The 15,950-nt window shown below is 44.5% G+C and overlaps 1 protein-coding gene across 2 annotated transcripts in view; it reads left to right on the top strand.

Moving 5' to 3' along the window:
- dip2ba (disco-interacting protein 2 homolog Ba) overlaps positions 1–14,517 on the top strand; it is an 82,566-nt gene extending 68,049 nt beyond the window's left edge. For both annotated transcript variants that reach the window (XM_014135744.2, XM_014135743.2), the window contains 13 exons: positions 11–134; positions 285–406; positions 578–689; positions 845–954; positions 1,163–1,293; positions 6,753–6,921; positions 7,209–7,379; positions 7,679–7,740; positions 7,908–7,965; positions 8,175–8,249; positions 8,464–8,638; positions 8,877–9,000; positions 11,109–14,517. In XM_014135744.2, the coding sequence (XP_013991219.1) occupies positions 11–134; positions 285–406; positions 578–689; positions 845–954; positions 1,163–1,293; positions 6,753–6,921; positions 7,209–7,379; positions 7,679–7,740; positions 7,908–7,965; positions 8,175–8,249; positions 8,464–8,638; positions 8,877–9,000; positions 11,109–11,361 (1,686 nt within the window). In that variant the 3' untranslated portion in view covers positions 11,362–14,517. The remainder of the gene's footprint in view (positions 1–10; positions 135–284; positions 407–577; positions 690–844; positions 955–1,162; positions 1,294–6,752; positions 6,922–7,208; positions 7,380–7,678; positions 7,741–7,907; positions 7,966–8,174; positions 8,250–8,463; positions 8,639–8,876; positions 9,001–11,108) is intronic.
- The last annotated feature ends 1,433 nt before the right edge of the window (positions 14,518–15,950 follow it).

The raw sequence follows: 15,950 nt of genomic DNA, 5'->3' as shown, positions 1-15,950 counted from the left end.
CATCCTGCAGGGGGTAGCGGTGTGCACGGCCACGTGTAGTCAGCTGCATAAGAGAGCAGAGAAGATAACCTCAGCCCTGATGGAGAGAGGAGGCCTCAACACTGGAGACAACGTAGTGTTGCTATACCCCCCTGGTGAGGAGCTATACACACACACACACACACACACCTGACTGCTACGACTGCCCTTCCTCACCTCAATTAAATCTAGTCCTCAGAATAGTCAGTTATATGCTATTGTTAAAAGCCCCCACCCCATCTCTCTCTCTCCCTCCCTCTCCCCAGGCATTGATCTGATAGCTGCGTTCTATGGCTGTCTGTACGCGGGGGTGATCCCTGTAACAGTGCGGCCCCCTCACCCCCAGAACCTGGCTGCTACCCTGCCCACCGTCCGCATGATCATCGACGTGAGTCAGCTACAGCCTTTTAGGTTTATAAAAGATGCTTGGCCTCAATGAGCAACATCAAATGTAGACATGCATATAGTTGTACTATGAAAACTTTGGTGAGCGCTGAAATGTTCTTGAAAAATGAGCCCCCATCTACTCTTAACGTCCCTGTCTCTGTCTGTGTTAAAGGTGAGTAAAGCAGCCTGTATCCTAACCACCCAGCCCCTTATGAGGATCCTGAGGTCCAGAGAGGCTGCTGCCAGCGTCAACGTCAAGACCTGGCCCACTATCATAGACACAGGTACTGATCTGAAATATTTGGTGGTAACCTATTCAAAGCTCACCGCAAGGAGAGAAGTGAAGTGAAATGAATTGCAACAGCTTTTAATTGTGAGAGTCGTACCTTTTGAGATGGTCATGTCTTTTCCTAAGTTCAGTCTCCCACTCCCTTTCTAGACGACCTCCCCAGGAGGCGGCCCCCCCAGCTCTACAAGCCCCCCACAGCAGAGATGCTGGCCTACCTGGACTTCAGTGTGTCCACCACAGGCATGCTGACTGGGGTCAAGGTAAGGGCTCTGCAGTAACATGAATAGACAAAAAGTATATTTGCTCAATGTATATGTGCACTTAAATACTGTATCCACTCGGAAAACACCATAGTAATTGTTTGCAGATTTATATATTGAAATGCATCTCTCTCTTTTCTTTCTCTGTCTTCTGTCTCTCTCTCGCTCTCCCTTTTTTTTGTCTCTGTCTGTGGTGTGTATGCGTCAGATGTCCCACTCGGCGGTCAGTACTCTGTGTCGCTCCATCAAGCTACAGTGTGAGCTCTACTCCTCACGCCAAATAGCCATCTGTCTGGACCCCTACTGCGGCCTGGGCTTTGTACAGTGGTGCCTCTCCAGGTAAGACCTGGCTTCAAATAGTGTGCATGTATATATACAGTTGAAGTCGGAAGTTTACATACACCTTAGCCAAACTAGCCAAACTACTTAAACTCAGTTTTTCACAATTCCTGACATTTAATCCTAGTAAAAATTCCCTGTCTTAGGTCAGTTAGGATCACCACTTTATTTTAAGAATGTGAAATGTCAGAATAATAGTAGAGAATGATTTATTTCAGCTTTTATTTCTTTCATCACATTCCCAGTGGGTCAGAAGTTTACATACACTTAATTAGTATTTGGTAGCATTGGCTTTAAATTGTTTAACTTGGGTCAAACATTTTGGGTAGCCTTCCACAAGCTTCCCACAATAAATTGGGTGAATTTTGGCCCATTCCTCCTGACAGAGCTGGTATAACTGAGTCAGGTTTGTAGGCCTCCTTGCTCGCACACACTTTTTCAGTTCTGCCCACAAATTTTCTATAGGATTGAGGTCAGGGCTTTGTGATGGCCACTCCAATACCTTGACTTTGTTGTCCTTAAGCCATTTTGCCACAACTTTGGAAGTATGCTTGGGGTCATTGTCCATTTGGAAGACCCATTTACGACCAAGCTTTAACTTCCTGACTGATGTCTTGAGATGTTGCTTCAATATATCCACATAATTTTCCTTCTCATGATGCCATCTATTTTGTGAAGTGCACCAGTCCCTCCTGCAGCAAAGCACCCCCACAACATGAGGCTGCCACCCCCCGTGCTTCACGGTTGGGATGGTGTTCTTCGGCTTGCAAGACTCTCTCTTTTTCCTCCAAACATAACGATGGTCATTATGGCCAAACAGTTATATTTTTCTTTCATCAGACCAGAGGACATTTCTCCAAAAAGTACAATCTTTGTCACCATGTGCAGTTGCAAACCGTAGTCTGGCTTTTTTATTGGCGATTTTGGAGCAGTGGCTTCTTCCTTGCTGAGCGGCCTTTCAGGTTATGTCGACATAGGACTTGTTTTACTGTGGATATAGATACTTTTGAACCTGTTTCTTCCAGCATCTTCACAAGGTCCTTTGCTGCTGTTCTGGGATTGATTTGCACTTTTCGCACCGAAGTACTTACATCTCTGGGAGACAGAACGCGTCTCCTTCCTGAGCGGTATGACGGCTGCGTGGTCCCATGGTGTTTATACTTGCGTACTATTGTTTGTACAGATGAACGTGGTACCTTCAAGAGTTTGGAAATTGCTCCCAAGGATGAACCAGACATGTGGAGGTCTACAATTATTTTTCTTAGGTCTTGGCTGATTTCTTTTGATTTTCCCATGATGTCAAGCAAAGAGGCACTGAGTTTGAAGTTAGGCCTTGACATACCTCCACAGGTACCTCCAATTTGTAAGTCGCTCTGGATAAGAGCGTCTGCTAAATGACTTAAATGTAAATGTAAATGTAGGTACACCTCCAATTGACTCAAATGATGTCAATTAGCCTATCAGAAGCTTCTAAAGCCATGACATCATTTTCTGGAATTTGCCAAGTTGTTTAAAGGCACAGTCAACTTAGTGTATGTAAACTTCTGACCCACTGGAATTGTGATATAGTGAATAATAAGTGAAATAATCTGTCTGTAAACAATTGTTGGAAAAATTACTTGTCATGCACAAAGTAGATGTCCTAACCGACTTGCCAAAACTATAGTTTGTTAACAATACATTTGTGTAGTGGTTGAAAAACGAGTTTTAATGACTCCAAAGGACACCAATCAGAAGAAGAGACTTGCTTGGGCCAAGAAACATAAGCAATGGACATTAGACCGGTAGAAATCTGTCCTTTGGTCTGATGAGTCCAAATTTTAGATTTTTGGTTCAACCGCCGTGTCTTTGTGAAACAAAGAGTAGATGAACGGATGATCTCTGCATGTGTATTTCCCACCGTGAAGCATGGAGCAGGAGGTGTGATGGTGTGGGGGTGCTTTACTGGTGACACTGTCTGTGATGTATTTAGAATTCAAGGCACACTTAACCTGCATGGCTACCACAGCATTCTGCAGCGATACGCCATCCCATCTGGTTTGGGCTTAGTGGGACTATCATTTGTTTTTCAACACAACAATGACCCAACAGACCCCCAGGCTGTGTAAGAGCTATTTGACCAAGAAGGAGAGTGCTGCATCAGATGACCTCAACCCAATTGAGATGGTTTGGGATGTGTTGGACCGCAGAGTGAAGGAAAAGCAGCCAACAAGTGCTCAGCATATGTGGGAACTCTTTCAAGACTGTTGGAAAAGCATCCCAGGTGAAGCTTGTTGAGAGAATGCCAAGAGTGTGCAAAGCTGTCATCAATGCAAAGGGTGGCTAATTTGAAGAATCTCAAATATAATTTTTTTTACATTTACATTTTATCAAATTTAGCAGACGCTTTTATCCAGAGCGACTTACAGTAGTGAGTGCATACATTTCATTTCGTGCATTTTTTTTTGTACTGGCCCCTTGTGATTTGTTTAACACTTTTTTGGTTACTACATGATTCCATATGTGTTATTTCATTGTTTTGATGTCTTCACTATTATTCTACAATGTAGAAAATAGTAAAAATAACAAAACCTTTGGCTGGTTGTGTGTGTGTGTGTGATATACACTGCTCAAAAAAATTAAAGGGAACACAAAAATAACACATCCTAGATCTGAATGAATGAAATAATCTTATTAAATACTTTTTTCTTTACATAGTTGAATGTGCTGACAACAAAATCACACAAAAATAATCAATGGAAATCCAATTTATCAACCCATGGAGGTTTGGATTTGGAGTCACACTCAAAATTAAAGTGGAAAACCACACTACAGGCTGATCCAACTTTGATGTAATGTTCTTAAAACAAGTCAAAATGAGGCTCAGTAGTGTGTGTGGCCTCCACGTGCCTGTATGACCTCCCTACAACGCCTGGGCATGCTCCTGATGAGGTGGCGGATGGTCTCCTGAGGGATCTCCTCCCAGACCTGGACTAAAGCATCCGCCAACTCCTGGAAAGTCTGTGGTGCAACGTGGCTTTGGTGGATGGAACGAGACATGATGTCCCAGATGTGCTCAATTGGATTCAGGTCTGGGGAACGGGCGGGCCAGTCCATAGCATCAATGCCTTCCTCTTGCAGGAACTGCTGACACACTCCAGCCACATGAGGTCTAGCATTGTCTTGCATTAGGAGGAACCCAGGGCCAACCGCACCAGCATATGGTCTCACAAGGGGTCTGAGGATCTCATCTCGGTACCTAATGGCAGTCAGGCTACCTCTGGCGAGCACATGGAGGGCTGTGCGGCCCCCCAAAGAAATGCCACCCCACACCATGACTGACCCACCGCCAAACCGGTCATGCTGGAGGATGTTGCAGGCAGCAGAACGTTCTCCACGGCATCTCCAGACTCTGTCACGTCTGTCACGTGCTCAGTGTGAACCTGCTTTCATCTGTGAAGAGCACAGGGCGCCAGTGGCGAATTTGCCAATCTTGGTGTTCTCTGGCAAATGCCAAACATCCTGCACGGTGTTGGGCTGTAAGCACAACCCCCACCTGTGGACGTTGGGCCCTCATACCACCCTCATGGAGTCTGTTTCTGACCGTTTGAGCAGACACATGCACATTTGTGGCCTGCTGGAGGTCATTTTGCAGGGCTCTGGCAGTGCTCCTCCTGCTCCTCCTTGCACAAAGGCGGAGGTAGCGGTCCTGCTGCTGGGTTGTTGCCCTCCTACGGCCTCCTCCACGTCTCCTGATGTACTGGCCTGTCTCCTGGTAGCGCCTCCATGGTCTGGACACTACGCTGACAGACACAGCAAACCTTCTTGCCACAGCTCGCATTGATGTGCCATCCTGGATGAGCTGCACTACCTGAGCCACTTGTGTGGGTTGTAGACTCCGCCTCATGCTACCACTAGAGTGAAAGCACCGCCAGCATTCAAAAGTGACCAAAACATCAGCCAGGAAGCATAGGAACTGAGAAGTGGTCTGTGGTCCCCACCTGCAGAACCACTCCTTTATTGGGGGTGTCTTGCTAATTGCCTATAATTTCCACCTGTTGTCTATTCCATTTGCACAACAGCATGTGACATTTATTGTCAATCAGTGTTGCTTCCTAAGTGGACAGTTTGATTTCACAGAAGTGTGATTGACTTGGAGTTACATTGTGTTGTTTAAGTGTTCCCTTTATTTTTTTGAGCAGTGTATATATGTTATATAGATATATATAAAAACAATGTTTTATTATTATTTAATGGGTGGATCAGCTTTAATATTGCAGATAGATTGTGGCGTCTATCAATGTAATTGTCTGCATCATTTCTGATCCCCCATATATTTTTGGGTAAATATATATTTTTTCCTTATTATTTTTCAGTAACCCCATCCTCCCTCCCCTAATTGGAGTAAACTAATGGACAACAATACTTAGGCTTCTACTTCCGGCTTATACATACTTAATACATTTTACGGACACAGTATATTTCACATTAGTTATATTGTTTCTTTGTTATTTTTAGTCCCACCCTTCAGCTCCCCTCAACCCCTCCCATCTATCTTCTATTTGCCACATATTTTTAACTGTGCTGTTTCAATAAAGTTCTGAACCTATATACATTTTCCCAACACAGTATATTTTACATGAGTTATCTTGTTGTTTTTAGCCCCGCCCATCAGCTCCACTCAACCCCTCCCATCTATCTCTGAACACCGTCCAGTTTTGATTTCTATTTGCCATATATTTTTCAACTGTGCTGGGATGTTTCATAAAGGTTCTGAACCTTTCTGTTCTCATAGTTTCTACAGACTGTAAATTAAACATGAAATGTTTTGCTAAGAGTTATTATATTATTGATCGATTGACTATGACTTTTCAAATCACCCAGCAGTGCTATTTGCATAGTTAGCTCCAAGTAAGTGTTGTCATTCTTCAGCCGTTCCTGAACCTGCGACCAAAAACAAGCTACATATGGACAGTACCAAAACAAGTGATCTAATGATTCTGTCTCTTCGCAGCAAGATCTGCAGAGCTGGGATGGTTGTATCCCCCATATATATATTCTATTGGTTGCAAGAATTTGGTATGATCATTTAAATAGAAAACTCTCAAGTTTTGAATCTGGCGTTGTTGTGCCATGGAATCAGTACATTGGAAATCTCTTCCCAGCTATTTGCAACCTGTATGGCACAGCTGTCAATTTTTTGGTCCTTAAATGAAATATAGTTCAAATAGTATTGGTTTTCTTGAAAATACTTGATCTGTGCTTGATTGAGCTTGTCTGGCTGGCTCAACGTAACCAATGGAATCGGGCAAACCCCGCCCATTCAGCTCTTCAGACAAGCTCAATCAAACGATCCAAGTACTTGAAAGACCAGCTGCTTCCATCCCAGTGAGTGTGTATGTAAGGTTGGGCATTGTAATAGCAAGATGATACATTTCAGTATATATTCTAATTAAATACTCTACCGTTGGTGTGTCTAGTGTCTACTCAGGTCACCAGTCCATCCTGATCCCTCCTATGGAGTTGGAGCTGTCCTTGCCTCTGTGGCTGAGCACCCTGAGCCAGTACAAGATCAGAGACACCTTCTGTTCCTACTCTGTCATGGAGCTCTGCACCAAGGGCCTGGGAACGCAGACTGACGCACTCAAGGTGAGGGACACACACACTTACCCTTTTCACACTACTGAGCTGAGCCGAGCCAAGTTGAGCTGTACTGATGATGGCCTGGTTGCAAATCCACCATAGTTGCTGAAACCGTGCTGGGAAGGACAATATGACAAATCAAACCATCTGAGCCAGAATATTACAGTTTGGGTCATGAAAGGATACTTCTTAACCACCGCATGGCATCAGTGGCTGAATGTGTGTTTTGTCTGTTTCCAACCTGTGTGTATTTCTGTATTGCGATGTCACCTGTATGTGTTTTATATTTCCAGGCGCGGGGTGTGAACCTGTCGTGTGTGAGGAGCTGTGTGGTGATAGCAGAGGAGCGTCCCCGGCTGACCCTGACCCAGTCCTTCTCCAAGCTGTTTAAAGACCTGGGTCTCTCCCCCCGCGCGGTCAGCACAGCCTTCGGATCCAGGGTCAACCTAGCCATCTGCCTACAGGTGGGCCCCAGCACACACTCTTTCTCTCTCTCTGGCTCTCCCCATGTATGATGTCTAACCCTCTCCCTCTCATGTGCTCTCTATCTCCATGTACCTCCTCTTTCTTTCATTTTCTCTCTTTCTCTCCCTCCCTCCCTCTCTCTTTCTTTCTTTGAACTTCACCCCTGTCTCACACAACCACTCATTAGACTAAATATACAACCCCACAGCTACTAATTTACTGCGTCATTAGGTCTATTTACAGGGGTTAACCTCAGGTAAACATACAGCTTAAAATCCTCTCTCTGTTTCTGTGTTAGGGAACTGCTGGACCAGACCCCTCCACCGTCTATGTAGACATGAAGTCCCTCCGCCATGACAGGTAAGACGAGGCATAGCTGTCATTTACTAGAGCTCAGATGTTTTATGTGGCCTACACTGCCGAGCCAGAGACCATAGTAGAATGCAATTTACTAGTGTTGTGTTTCACTTTGTGTCGGAGACATAGTTAGTCTCATTCCCTGTCTGTCTTGTCCGTGTCTGTTCCAGGGTGAGGTTGGTGGAGCGAGGTGCCCCCCAGAGTCTTTCCCTCATGGAGTCAGGCACTGTAAGTATCCCCGGGGTTTCTGACAGTATGTGGCTGTGTCACTGTTGATCAGGGTAGCTAAGTGGTCAGGTTACACATGCTGTCCTGTCATCATGTTCAGTCATCGAGCTACTGTACTGAAGAACCAGTGGACTTGTTCAAAAACATTGTTGAGATTGATGAAACTGTGGGGTTGTCTGTTAACCTTAACCCAAACCTCTTGTCTCCAGATTCTTCCAGGGGTGAGGGTGATCATCGTGAACCCAGAGACCAGGGGACCGCTGGGGGATTCCCATCTTGGAGAGGTGAGTTGGCAGACAGGCACTAGAGTTGAAGGCATGGCAGCATTGAGGAATGGCTGAAAATGGTGTTATTGCACAGAGGATTCCACCCAGTTTCTTGTCCTTTTTTAAACGAATCCACTATCCGTTCAAATCCCATCCCCCATTTCCTTGCCTTTCACTTTGCTTTCTTTTTTCTACCTCCTTTGCATATTTCCCTCTCCCTCTCTCTGTTTAGATCTGGGTTCAGAGTCCCCACAGTTCCAGTGGCTACTACACCATCTATGGAGAGGAGAGCTTGCAGGCGGACCACTTCAACACACGGCTGAGCTTCGGGGAGCCCCACACCCTGTGGGCCAGGACGGGATACCTGGGCTTTGTCAAGAGGACCGAGCTACTGGGGTCCACCGGAGGTTAAGGACCCTTCTAATGTAACCATCCTAGCATTGAGCATGTTATGGACTCTCCCAAGTCAGATATCTTTCTTGGGATTGTGGCGATTCTCACCCTGGGCGTCAGTTTGCTACACTAAACCAATCTGAGAAGTTCCACTTAGTCATGCAAGGCGTGTTTAGTCAGTTGATTGATCATTCAGTTATGAAGGATTATAGCGCTTTCCAACCAGAACCATCTTTTTCCCCCCCTTCTTAGATCGGCATGACGCCCTGTTTGTGGTGGGCCAGTTGGATGAGACGTTGGAGCTCAGGGGGCTTCGCTACCACCCCATCGACATCGAGACCTCTGTGTCCCGGGCACACCGCAGCATCGCTGAGAGGTACGATACACACCGGTCTGTTCTGTTGTCTGCTCAGACACACACACGGTAAATGCACGCTGACCGGTGTTGTCACACACAGTACCTACATGCTTCACGGAGTGTGTATACTGTGTATATACACACCGCAGAATCACTGAGATGTAAGATGGGTGCATGCATACATGCACAGCGTGCAGCACTATGATATAGACACATGTATAGCTGCTGTCTCTGAGTGGCACCAATAGCACACACAGTTTCAATGAATGGGCTGAATGTGATTGTGGTGACTGTTTGTGGCTGCCTCTGGTCTGAGTACGAGTCACACCGATTGGATTATGCACACAGATGAAAGTTAGGATCCCGAAGCTGTAACTCGCACTGTTTTGAAGCTGACTGTTGTAGCTGATGTGTGACTGTTGTGGTCGCCGTCTCTCTTGTCTCCCAGAGCTGTGTTTGACAGTGACATATATTTTTGCTATAAACCCACAATACCATGCTCTAAGCCAGTGGTTCTCAAAGTGGGCGTCTCAACCCCCCTCAAGGAGGATTTGGGGGGGTCGCGAGTGTGAATACATATTTTTCATACATACACTACCGTTCAGAAGTTTGGGGTCACTTAGAAATGTCCTTGTGTTTGAAAAAAAAGAATATTTTTGTTGATTTAAAATAACATCAAATTGATCAGAAATACAGTATAGACATAGTTAATGTTGTAAATGACTATTGTAGCTGGAAACGGTTGATTTTTAATGGAATATCTACATAGGCGTACAGAGGCCCGTTATCAGCAACCATCACTCCTGTGTTCCAATGGCACGTTGTGTTAGCTAATCCAAGTTTATCATTTTAAAAGGCTAAATGATCATTGGAAAACCCTTTTTGCAATTGTTAGCATAGCTGAAAACTGTTGTTCTGATTAAAGAAGCAATAAAACTGGCCGCCTTGAGACCCACTGGCTCCAGGTCATCTTTAAGTCTTTGCTAGGTAAAGCTCCGCCTTATCTCAGCTCACTAGTCACCATAACACTCACCCGTAGCACGCGCTCCAGCAGGTTTATCTCACTGTCATCCCAAAGCCAACACCTCCTTCGGCAGCCTTTCCTTCCAGTTCTCTGCTGCCAATGACTGGAACGAATTGCAAAAATCGCTGAAGCTGAAGACTTATATCTCCCTCACTAACTTTAAACATCAGCTATCTGAGCAGATAACCGATCTCTGCAGCTGTACATAGTCCATCTGTAAGTAGCCCACCCAATCTACCTACCTCATCCCCATATTGTTTTTATTTACTTTGCTGCTCTTTTGCACACCAGTATCACTACTTACACACCATCATCTGCTCATCATCATCTGCTCATCTATCACTCCAGTGTTAATCTGCTAAATTGTAATTACTTCGCTACTATGGCCTATTTATTGCCTTACCTCCTCACACCATTTGCACACACTGTATGTCAACTTTTTTTTTTTCTCCTATTGTGTTATTGACTGTACGCTTGTTTATTCCATGTGTAACTCTGTGTTGTTGTTTGTGTTGCACTGCTTTGCTTTATCTTGTCCAGGTCGCAGTTGTAAATGAGAACTTGTTCTCAACTAGTCTACCTGGTTAAATAAAGGTGTAATAAATACAAATAAAATAGAAATTTGTGAGGAATAAAAGGGCTCCCCAGTTGTCAACGAGTATCTGCAGGCAGGCGGCCGTCCAAAGTGATAGCACACGGTGCAGACGGAACCTGCTTTCCTTCCAAACCTGCAACCTCCGCTATGTACAGATAGCCTGTATAATTCTGGTTCCTCTGGACTCCAGAGAAGGGACATGATATCCCTAGTTGATATTGGCTGCTAACATGAATGACTTTCAGCTAAAAATGCAGGTATAAAACGCAGTTTATTTCTGTATCTTGCGTTTTGAAAATGCATCGCAATTTATGGCTGTAATGACAGGCTACATTTCCGCAGCGATTGAGCGTGGGGTGTCGCAAGCTTTGAACTACTGCAGGTCGTGGGTCAAAAGGTGTGAGAACCACTGCTCTAACCCACTGAGCCATTGGAACCACAGTTGAAAGTTAAACTTGAATAATGACTGACTATTTGTGCATGTCTGTCTCTCTGTCTGTCTCTCAGTGCTGTGTTCACATGGACCAACCTCCTGGTTGTAGTGGCTGAGCTGGCCGGGTCGGAGCAGGAGGCCCTGGACTTGGTGCCTCTGGTGACCAACGTAGTTCTGGAGGAGCACCACCTGATCGTGGGGGTGGTGGTCGTCGTGGACCCGGGCGTCATCCCCATCAACTCCCGGGGAGAGAAGCAGAGGATGCACCTCCGGGACTCGTTCCTGGCCGACCAGCTGGACCCCATCTACGTGGCCTATAACATGTGAGATGTGAGGAGGAGGGCCAGACAGGAGGGCCAGACACACTGGGGTGAAGGCTGACTATGGGGGTCCACTAGAGTAAAGGCTGGCTATGGGGGTCCACTGGAGTAAAGGCTGACTATGGGGGTCCACTGGCGTGAAGGCTGGCTATGGGGGTCCACTGGCGTGAAGGCTGGCTATGGGGGTCCACTGGCGTGAAGGCTGACTATGGGGGTCCACTGGAGTAAAGGCTGGCTATGGGGGTCCACTGGAGTGAAGGCTGGCTATGGGGGTCCACTAGAGTGAAGGCTGGCTATGGGGGTCCACTAGAGTGAAGGCTGGCTATGGGAGTCCACTGGGGGGGAGGCGAGGGTGTGTAGAGGCTCTAAGAATGAGTTGATGGACAGAGAGAGAGGCGGGGGTGTGGGATGGACTGCTCCTCCTGAGAACGGACCTCTCACATTCACAGCGTGGCAGAACAGGAGTGGCGATGGTGAATGGGCTTGGACTTAGTTTAGCCACCCTGTTACACTGTCTTCTGCCTAAGTGCGTGCTCTCTCTCTCTCTCTTGGCCAGAGTCTACTCTACTATGTTTATTGAGGTTTTGGGTGGGAGTGAAGCTACAGCATGTCCGTCTGCATGGGGTTGAGCTGCTTCTTACTGGTGCTTATCCAACCACTCCTCACCTCTCTCTGACAGAGGAGGAATAGGATTGGTTACTTCTCTTTGATTGACATTTAGGTCCACCTATCAAGGAGACGTTTGCCAATACCCTCATCCACTCTCTCTCCCCTCTTCTCTCCCGACTACTCCGATCAATGATTTTATCCCCAGAAATAATGATTTTTGTGCATCTTGTTTTGTAGAGGGAGACAAAAACTGTAGAGATTTGTTTATCGTCTCAATCCATTCCATGGTTTGTTTTTAGTTCAGCCTGTACCTTGCGCTCTCCTTTCACCTGAGGGGTCCACAGTCCGTCATGTTTGTCAGGATGGGACCGTGGAGCCAATGAGACGAGCTGGAAGCTTCCCGCCATGCACTTTAACCTTTCCTTGTCCTTCCATAATCTGTCCTGTCTCTCTTAGCCTGGTCTCAGATCTGTTTATGCCGTTTTGCCAACTCCTCATGTGACAATGACCGTAGGAGTTGGAAAGACAGTGCAAAAGGATCTGAGACCAGGCTCGGTGTATGTCCCAAATGGCACCCTATTCCCTATATAGTGCATATATGTCTCCTGGGTAGTCGATGTGAAACTGACTTCCTCTAACCACCATTTTTCATGATACAATTCAGATCAACAACTATTCAAACAATACAATACTGCCAGCAAGTACAGCTCACTTCAGGCAAACAAATGCCTGCACCTCTATTGCTGCACTTACTTTCAGAGCTGCGATCGATCGGTCATCGTACGTTTCTGTCCCCGCACATCTCTAGGTTTGTTTTAACGGCTCACTGCTATGTTACGAGCTTTCAGACTTGCTGGAAGAAATCCCTTTTAAAACCCACTTTGAATTGGTATGGAACGAAAAAGGATGTGCAACAAACATATCAGCAGCAAACTGAACCAACAAAACGGACAAGCTGTTTATTTCTGGACAATATTCGAAGTCCTTGGATGTATGAGCGGGAATGACAGTGATCTCATCGATCGTGTAAAGAAAAGGAACTCCTGTTTAACTGTAACGCTATTCACCGGGCTTACGGTTATATGTCTGCGCAGCCACAAGACAAGGTAAACTGGTGTAGATATTTACCTTTAAACGTGTGTATTCACTATAGTGCACCATACAGTAATGAATTGTAAATAATCATTATTTAAATGGCAAGCAAACACAATACTTGTAATATGGAACAATTGACTTCTGATAAACTGATTATCTTATTGGCTGATATCACGGAGGCTCCTATACTGAGTCACTATATCTTAGCTTGAATAAGTATCAGTCAGTCGACTGCTAGCCTCTGTCACGGGCTTTCAACAAGCGAAGCCTGGCGTCCAACAAGCGAAGCCTGGCGTCCAACAAGCGAAGCCTGGCGTCCAACAAGCGAAGCCTGGCGTCCAACAAGCGAAGCCTGGCGTCCAACAAGCGAAGCCTGGCGTCCAACAAGCGAAGCCTGGCGTCCAACAAGTGAAGCCTGGCGTCCAAGGCTAGTCAATTGCTAAGCTTGTTTCTTTGTTCTGTACTGTCCATTGAGCCACAAAGGGCATCTTCAACTCTGACTAACTTCACGAGGCTACATCGGGGTTATCAGGAGACTGCTGCCCTGTGCCTTTCTATTGTGTTAACATGAAACGTAACATCTTCAGAAATCAATGACTTGGTGTATTACCAAAACAGTTTGCAGTGGGTATAAGATGAGAACAAATTCTTGCCTTATAAAACCTGTGGAACTTTTAACATTTTAGTTTTTATTTGTCAAAGGCTTTCATTTTATTGCTGTGCTTGTGATGAATAGAAAAGGGATTGCGGAGGGTAAGGTTGAGATGTTGACTGTATAGCATAGTGTATATTTTAGAGGTCAAAAACTGTATAACTGGTGTTACTGTGTACATTGACATGATGAACTTATTCTTTATGTTGATAAAACTTGACTGATCTTTCATACTTGACAGCCAATTTATGCATTACTGACATAAAAATAGGCTAAGTAACAAATTGCAAAATTCAAAAAAGTATCTTATGGTTTGGCAGGTGGTAACAATTTGCACTTTCCCATTTCATTTGTGTGTGTGTGTGTGTGTGTGTGTGTGTGTGTGTGTGTGTGTGTGTGTGTGTGTGTGTGTGTGTGTGGTTTAAATGGTGACATTGTTTGTCTTTTCTTGTGCAAAAAGTTTCATTGCCCTTTTTAATTAAATGATTGGCTTTTTTTTGTCAAATTCACTGTACTACAATTTATATCGGTTGATCAACCACATTTTTTTTTTATCCAAATGAGACATTATTGATTTAAATGTAATTCTAATGGTTTTAGAATTTAAGATTTTATGTTCTCTTTCTCATGAACTCTTCTTTCAACGATCCTACATTAACAGCACAACTCTGTTGCAAAACTAAAGCCTTGTTTGATTTGGAAGTAGTTTAGACTACTTGAATGACAGACAAACATTGTAATTTATAAGTCCATCTCTTGAGTGAAGTTGAAATTGAATGGTTCATAAATAAATGTATTGAACTTGGACTATTCCGTGGTATTTGGATTTTTTTGCAAGTTGCTACTGTATAATTACACCTTCGCATGTTTTAAACATCTTACCTTACAGTGGTGTGACCATAGAACTAGAATGAGTTTACTAGTCAAATTGCCACGGTGAGAAGTTCCAAGCCCATTCTACTCATTTTATTTCTATGGGTGGGACAACATGTTGCCCTGCCATGTATTCAACACACATTGGTGCTATCCAAAACTGGAAACGGTGAATAGTTAAAAAAATAAAATCTGCTCATGCATAAGCCATCAGAATTGCAGACATTTCCTATTTAATCTTTTTACACTGTGCCAATTGTAGTACAATTTAAAACAATGAAGGATGTTATAATCTTTTAGAGTCAGTATTGAAAGCACAAAATGTACTGTACTTTTTGTAGTGATAAAAAAAAATATCTTTCAGATAAATGTTTCTTTGTTAACCTCGAGGCTTGAGGTCTGTTCAATTTGCATAAACGCTATGTATCAGTGGTGCAACTTAAGATGCCTTTGGGAAACCGGGCCCTGCTCTGGGATCTGTAAAGCCACTAGTCTATTTTCAGTTGCTTGTCTCTGCCCACTTGGTGTCTGATTGGTGTGATGACCTGTCAGTAATTTCATTTTTAACATCAACAGCCTTCTGATTTTTTTTTTTTGGGGGGGGGAGGCTCATTCGCTGAATGCCCAATAGTGTTGAACCGAGATGCTGTGGCGAAGACAAGTGAAAAGATGACTGTAAAAAGAGACTACAAAGCCACAGTGCAGCAGCCCATTATTACAGAGAAAAGTTACATCTCTCCACCAGGGGTCAGCCAACCCTCTTTCTCAGCTGAATTTTCTAGTAGTTTCTAGATGTCTACAGTGGTTGCTCCATCTCCTGGCTTATCTTCATCTCTTCACAACTTCAGACAAGTTACATTTTGTATGAATATACAGTACCAGTCAAGTTTGGACACACCTACTCATTCAAGGATTTTTCTTTATTTTTACTATTTTCTACATTGTAGAATAATAGTGAAGACATGAAAATTATGAAATAACACATATGGAATCATTTAGTAACCAAAAAATGTGTTAAACAAATCAAAATAAATTTGAGATTCTTCAAAGTAGCCACCCTTTTCCTGACAGTTTTGCACACTCTTGGCATTCTCACAACCAGCTTCACCTGGAATGCTTTTCCAGGTGAAGCTGGAGTTCACACATATCCTGAGCACTTGTTGGCTTCTTTTCCTTCACTCTGCGGTCCAACTCATCCCAAACCATTTTCCACTGGTCTAATGTCCATTGCTCATGTTTCTTGGCCCAAGCAAGTCTCTTCTTCCTATTGGTGTCCTTTAGTAGTGGTTTCTTTGCAGTAATTTGACCATGAAGGCCTGATTCATGCAGTCTCCTCTGAACAGTTGATGTTGAAATGTGTCTTGTTA

The sequence above is a fragment of the Salmo salar genome, chromosome ssa13, assembly GCF_905237065.1.
Source record: "Salmo salar chromosome ssa13, Ssal_v3.1, whole genome shotgun sequence".
Taxonomy (NCBI): domain Eukaryota; kingdom Metazoa; phylum Chordata; class Actinopteri; order Salmoniformes; family Salmonidae; genus Salmo; species Salmo salar.
Note: the sequence above shows the minus strand (reverse complement) of the source record. Positions and strands in the feature narration are given on the sequence as shown.